Source organism: Dipodomys ordii, unplaced genomic scaffold (assembly GCF_000151885.1).
Source record: "Dipodomys ordii isolate 6190 unplaced genomic scaffold, Dord_2.0 Scaffold13, whole genome shotgun sequence".
Lineage (NCBI taxonomy): Eukaryota > Metazoa > Chordata > Mammalia > Rodentia > Heteromyidae > Dipodomys > Dipodomys ordii.
Genome location: NW_012267229.1, coordinates 14,584,562 through 14,591,568, shown reverse-complemented (window position 1 = coordinate 14,591,568; position 7,007 = coordinate 14,584,562). Strand labels below are relative to the sequence as shown.

Genomic DNA, 7,007 nt, shown 5'->3' with positions numbered 1-7,007 from the left:
CTGCCGCCGCCGCCGCCGCCGCCGCCGCCTCGGCCAGCTGCTGCCGCTTGTCCAGGGGGAAAAGTAGCACGATCTTGGTCTGGGAGTGGGGCGTCGGGAACAGCGCGCCTGGGGCCGGGCGCGCGACCGAGGCCGCCCGACGCCCCCCCCCTTCCCCCAGACCCGCAGCCTCCCGGGGCCTCCCAGGCTCAGCCCCTCTGTGCCCTGGACCCCACTCATCCCCCCCACATCAGGCCCCGAGAAAGCTCATCTTTCCCTGCCGGAGGCAGCGGCCTCACCAGGGGCTCGCCCTCCCCGCCAGGCTGCGAGGGGAAGATCCCTGCCTGCCCTCTCTTCATGCCCGGGCTCCGCCCAGAGCCTCTCCCCCTTGGAAGAGAAGCAAATCGTTTTGAGGCTGAAGGCTGGAGAGCTGCTTGGGAAGTTATTCCTTCCCAGCAGAACCTGGGAGAGAGAACATAGCAGAGGGCTATGTTCCTATGCCTGGCCTCCGCCCACTGGTCCAGGGTAAGGAGGACCCCCTCGTGAACCCCCTTTTTAGAGCCCATACCCACCGGCCTCCTACCCGAGAGGGATCCCTTAACCTTTCTTATGTCCACAGGCCTGCACTCTAAGCCCCCTTCCTGCCCCCCATGCCCAGGGACCCTTGCCAACCGGCCCCCACCTGTCCCCCACTTGCCCTCACTCACACTTGGCTTCTTCCTCTTGAGGTGGCTGAAGAATTGCTGTTTACTGCGGCCCTTGTCCATGTCAGGCGGCTTCTCCTTGCGGGCCTGCTTCGGTGCCTTGGTCCTCTTGTGGGAACTGCTGTTTCCCATGGTGGGGGCTGGTTACCAGTGGGGGCCACAGCCCATGCTGCCTCTCCCCTGCCCTCTAGCCAAGGGGCCTGACTCAGCCCTGCCCCACCTGCGGAGGTTGTATTGTGACCTCATGGGTCAGACTCAGCAGCTCTAGGCTCAGAGCTCTTCTTCCCAGCATCCCCAGAGGATTCAGATTTCTACATGATGCCAGACTTTTCCTGGCCTTAGTTTCCCAGCTGTGAAATCAGGCCCAGTGATCATAATGAAGCTGGGTTTATGAGGTGCTTTCTGGTGAGGAGGGAGGGGTAGCTTGGGCTTGAATTCTGGCCCTGACACTTGAATTCAGGGTACTATTCTTTTGCTTTTTTGCTCAAGGATGATGCTTTGCCACCTGAGCCATGGCTCCACTTCTGGTGTTTTGGTGGTTAATTGGAGATCAGACTCTCACAGACTGTCCTCCAATCTCAGACTCCAAGGAAGGTCATAGGCATGAGCTACTGGCACCTGGCTAGACTCCAGGTTTGGCAAAGCAATAACAGTTCTGGGATGAGGAACTTACGTGCAAGCACTGGACAGACTCCTAGGTAGCGGCCCCTGGACTGCTCAGTGTTATCATTCCTGTTTTATAGATGAAGAAACTTGTTGGGGAATCAGAATCCCAAGATATGCAGCATAGGCCGTGTACATGGTCTGCTTCCCTATCTCTGCCCACCTGGGAAAGGGTATGGAGGGGAGGTGTAGGGCACTGTTGTATGTGTGTATACACACACACTGTGGACAGTGACCTGGTTGTCTTATATCTGTACTTCCTAGCAACAACCCACAGTAAATGTTAGTTGCGTACATGGATGGATGCATCCATGCATGATTGGATGGATGGTTGGATGAGTGAATGGATGATGGGTGGATAGATAATGGATGAATGAGTGAATGGATGGATGGGTAGATGGGTGAATTGGCTGGCTGGCTGGATGGTTGGATGACTGAGTGGATGGGTGAATGGATAGCTAGATGAGTGAGTGGGTGGGTGGATGGGTGAGAGTGTGGATGGACAGGTGAGTGAGTGAGTAGAGAGAATGAATGGAAGGATGGACAGGTAGATGGACGGAATGGGATGGATGGGTGAGTGGATGCATATGCAGATGTGGCTTGTTGCCATATCATATATCATCTTGCCTTGGGTCAGAATGGTCCTTGGATGGCCTGGGACCTCCACACTAGCCCACCCTTCCTTGCCATGCCTGGCTGCCATGGATTTGAGGTCCAGACAAGCCGAGCATCCTAGTGGGCCCATGATTCTGAGTAGGTCGCATCTTCTGGGAATAGAGGCCAGGCCTAGAGCAGGGGCCTAGGCCTCCATGCTCCTGCTGTGCCAGATGCGTTTGCCCTGTTCTTTATACTTCTCGTGTTGTTCTGATAGGCACAGGGGAGCCCACCGGATGGGTGGCTCCCTGAAATGTGTGTTCGGGGTCAGGAGATGCTGACCCTGCCTCCTCTGTCCCCAGGAATATGAGCAAGCCTCCAAAGTGGACCAGTTTGTCACTCGCTTCCTGCTTCGGGAGACAGTGAGCCAGCTACAGGCCCTGCAGAGCTCGCTGGAGGGGGCGTCGGACACCCTGGAGGCCCAGGCCCGTGGCCTGCGGTATGTGAGGGCCCTGCCAGCCTGCAGGGCCAGTGTGCAATGCCCTTTGTCCTTGCATTCTGAATCCCTTCAGGACATCACTTTCTGCATCCTCGCATCCTAGAGGCCACTTTCTTGGGCAGGGCAGTCATGTGGGATAGCTGGCTTTGGGGCTGGGCTTCAAAGCTCCAAGAGGCCTATTTGTCTCACCCAGGCCTGGTCCTGTGCTAGGACCTCTGTCCTTGGTCCTGGGTCTGGGAGCAGCAGGCTGACCCTCCACTTCCCCTAGGTTGGATGAAGAGAATGTGGAAGTTCAGCGCAGGCCCCATGGTGGCCGGCGGACAGGACGCAGGTCCCTGAGGAGTGTCATTCGGTCACCTAGCTGGTCTCCTGGCTGCTCTGACATAGGTGTGCCTGTGGCAGGGTGGGGGCCTGGCTTCACAGGGTCCAGGACAGGTATGGAACACCCCCCCCATTCCCTTAGGCCTGTTCTATTGCTCCCAGTTCATCCTGAGAGGCTGCTCAGCTTCGGAGGTCATTGGCTGATGGCCTCTGGGCCTCCCACCCCAGGACAGAGCTCAGAGGCTGAGTTGCAGTGGCGGCTGCAGGTCAACCGTCTCCAGGAGCTCATAGATCAGCTTGAGTGCAAGGTGAGGGGCTGGTGGCCCATGGCTCTTGGGGCAGGCCCTGCCTGGCATCCACCCATGCCGGGTAATGCTGGGAGCTGGGCCCCCTACTCTGTGTCCCTCCCAGGCTCCCCGGCTGGAACCCCTGCATGAAGAGGACCTCACCAAGGGCCCTGACTTGGTGAGCCCGGGGAGGAGCAGGTCTCTAGCTGTCAGGTCAGAATGAGGGATTCCTTGTGACCAGCTGTCCCTTTGTCCTGGCAGGCAGGGTCTGGGTTCTGGTGCTTGCTCTGTGACCCTGTGAAAGTCCCCTCTCAGGGCACCTAGTTCCTGTATTGGTATTTCCAACAGCCAGGTCTGGTGCAGGGGATGCAGACTGGACCAGAGCAGCAGGGAGTGGTGGTAGCTGTGGAAGAGAGGGGCGCTGGCTGGATTTAGGCAGTGACCTTGCAGATGGAGTCTACGGGAAGCTTGTTGGTGGCAGGGCCCTTACCTCAGACCCAGCCCAAACAGGAAGGACAGAGTCCTCCCCCTGCCTGGCCCGCCCCATGACTGGCAGCTCTCTTGGCAGCACATCCTTGTGGCCCAGAGACAGGTGCAGGTGGCTGAGGAGGCCCTACAGGACTTCCGCCGGGCCCTGTGCTGCTACGTGGACGTCACAGGGGCCCACAGCCAGTGTCTGCAGTGAGTTTGATGGGCTATGCTCACCATGGGGGGGGGTGGATGCCCGTGGGGAGGGGGCAGGGCTCCCAGCTGGGCAGCCATGGTCCCAGCAGTGGTCTGGCCGTGTCTTTGGCCCTGCAGTGTGTCTGCCCAGAAGATGGTAGAGCACGGCTCCTTTACCTTGTATGAATTCTGGCAGGATGAGGCCTCCTGGAGAAGGTGAGTCAGTGTAACAGCCCGCTGTGTGTCAGGCCCAGGGCCATGTGTTACCTGTCCTAATCTGGGTGCCAGTGTCCTCCTTTGCAAAGCAGGAGTGATGCCAGTCCAGCCCCCTCCCTCCCCTCCGGGCTGCACGAGCTGTGTGAAGTGAGCGCAGGCTCACAGCAGGCATTCAGCAAGTGAGTGCCAGTGCGTTAGTTCAATCCTCACAGCGCCCTGGTCAAGTGGATCCCGTCCCTCATTTCACAGAGGGCGACATGGAGGCTAGAGCCATACAGGGAAGACCTGGGATCTGAACCCAGGCCACAGGTCCAGGGTGGGATGGGAGACCGTGGTCTCAGAGCCCATGGCTGCAGCCTTGACCCCGCCTCGGCCTCCCCAGGCACCAGCAGTCGCCCTGCAGCAAGGCCTTCCAGCGCATCCTCATCGACCACCTGCGGGCCCCCGACACCCTCACCACCATGTTCTTCCCAGGTATGCTGGGGACCCCACTCCTCCCGACAGCCCTGGCACCCGGGAGGGGCAGGAGACTCCTGTGGCTCTTGACCCCCCCCCCCAACCTCTGACCCACAGCCTCCTGGTGGATTATGAATAATAACTGAGCCTGACCTGCTTAAACCAAGGACCCTGAGACCCTGCCTGTCTCCTTCTAGAGCCTTCTGCACGGGGTCAACTCGGCATTGAGACCAAGGACCTTGTCTCCCTCCATACCCGGGGCCAGGCCAGAGCCAGTGGAGGGGAGAGCCAGCCCAGGGGTCAGGAAGCGGGCACTTGCTTTCTGTTAGTGTATTTATCCATGTGTTTTTATTGTTTGTAGCTTCCGAGGTACCTGGACTTGCACCTGACTCAAGAGGCCTGGATCTGGGCCTGCCTGCCCTTGCCTTGCTGTGTGCCGCAGGCAGGCCCCTTTCTTCTCTGGCAGCCTAGTAGAGCCCTGTCTCGGGGGCCAGGCTGCTCCCCAACCAGTGAGAGAATCAGGGCTGATGCTCAGGGACTTCCCCCTCCCCCAACCCCTTGAACCTCGACCCTTGAGACCGGACCAGATCTATCTACAATGTGGGGTAAGGACCTGGGTGTCCCCATCACTCTACCAAGCTGGTTCTAGACTCTTCCAGCAACCACGGCTGCACCAGAGACCTCTGGAGAATCCTGGGTTGATTTGCATGTCATTTGCATACCATTTGCACGCACACACCCCACTCATTCTCCAAGCACTGTGGGAAGCCCTACGTTGACCTTGAAAAGTAGCAATAATTTGGGCCTAGAGTTGCCTGCTGCCCCTCAGAGCCCTGGAACCCCAGCCCCAGAGCCCAGCACGGAGGCAATAAAAGGCATTGGTCATCTCGGTGGCGCCTCATCATTCTCCCTGCACCCCTGGCCTCCCTAACTGGAAATGCAGTATGGAAAGAGTCAGTCAGTCAGTCTGTCTGAGGCTCCCCACATTGCAGGGATTCCTATGGAGAAACCCCTCCCTGTACAGAAGCTGCCTCACGAGGCTGGGCCTGAACGCCACTGCTGCTTGACGTGGAGCAGATGCAGGATGGCGGCTGGGTCACCTCCACCAGCCCTGCCCAGGGGATCAACAGGGCATCCAATACCAGAACTGCAGAGGACACGTCTGACCTGCGCAGAGGCGGGGGGGGGGGGGGAGGGGGAGGGGAGGGAGAGGAGGAGAAAGTGTGAGAGGCAGGAGGGGAGCTGCTGACCAGGCTCAGAAAGGAAGGTCAGAAGGTCAGAGGAGGAGGTGAGCAGGGGCGGCACCCTGCAAGCTGAAGTGCTGACAGAAGACTGGAGGCCCAGTACAGGAGGACCCGAGAGTCAGGATGGAGGCTCTCCAATGTCAGAGCAGACTCACAAGCCGATCTTCATCTCTGTCTTGTTAACCACATTGTAATACACACACATACTATACATACTACACACTACACACCATACACACATACACTACACTATACACACCACACATTGCACACCACACACTACACACACCACCACACACACCACCACACACTACACACTATACACCACACACACACTATATACCACACACTACACATTACCACACATTGCATACCACACATACTACACACCATACTGAATACCACATACTATATACCCACACAACACATACATAGATTGTGCATCACATATACTACACACCACACACTATACACCACACACCACACACTATATACCACACACTACACATTACACACCACACATTGCATACCACACATACTACACACCATACTGAATACCACATACTATATACACCACACAGCACATACATAGTGTATCACATATACTACACACCACACACTATACACCACACACTACATATACTACACACACTACACATTAAGTAGCACACATTGCATACCACACACCATACTTTACAGCACATATTACACATACCACATAGCACACACGTATATTGTGCATCACATATACTATACACCACACACCACACACTACACACACACTGCACATCACAAACACCACACTATACACCATACTACATACCACACATTACACAACACACACACCACAAACTATTCATGCATACACTGTGCCTCACATATACTACATACCACACACACTATACACTACAACTGCACACACACCACACCACACACAGAGCTCAGGAAGCCTAATATAGCAACCACTTCTCATATTACACATCACACACTATAATGCGCACGCGCGCGCGCACACATGCATATACACTACACACCACACGGAGAGCTCAGGTAGCCTAACGTAGCAACTACTTCTCTAGGTTCTGCCCCTCAAGGACCATCTCTGTGAAGCAGTTGCCCAAGGGGCGCTCAAGTGTTGCCATGGTGACCACATCCCTCCAACCAGCACTCTGCAGTCCACTTGAAATCAAGTTTCTTTTGTCTCCTCTCTTCCTCCTCTCCTTCTCTCTCTCTCTCTCTCTCTCTCGGCTTGACTTCAGGGCCTGGGCATGGTACCTGAGCTTTTTTTTTTTTTTGTCGGTTGTGGGGCTTGAACTCTGGGCCTGGGCGCTGTCCCTCAGCTCTTCAGCTCAAGGCGAGCGCTCTACCACTTGAGCTACAG

General features: G+C 56.6%; 1 protein-coding gene across 3 annotated transcripts in view; it reads left to right on the top strand.

Annotated features, from left to right (window-relative positions):
• The window catches only part of Necab3 (N-terminal EF-hand calcium binding protein 3), an 18,998-nt gene extending 13,764 nt beyond the window's left edge, over nt 1–5,234 (top strand). Inside the window, exons 6-13 of one of the 3 annotated variants that reach the window (XM_013010756.1) lie at nt 2,303–2,439; nt 2,708–2,826; nt 2,923–3,068; nt 3,172–3,225; nt 3,616–3,728; nt 3,849–3,926; nt 4,309–4,400; nt 4,500–5,234. In XM_013010756.1, coding sequence (XP_012866210.1) covers nt 2,303–2,439; nt 2,708–2,826; nt 2,923–3,068; nt 3,172–3,225; nt 3,616–3,728; nt 3,849–3,926; nt 4,309–4,400; nt 4,500–4,528 — 768 coding nt within the window. In that variant the 3' untranslated portion in view covers nt 4,529–5,234. Of the gene's footprint in view, nt 1–2,302; nt 2,440–2,707; nt 2,875–2,922; nt 3,069–3,171; nt 3,226–3,615; nt 3,729–3,848; nt 3,927–4,308; nt 4,401–4,499 lie in introns of all 3 variants that reach the window. The other 2 variants (XM_013010757.1, XM_013010758.1) reach the window with 2 other exon arrangements.
• The last annotated feature ends 1,773 nt before the right edge of the window (nt 5,235–7,007 follow it).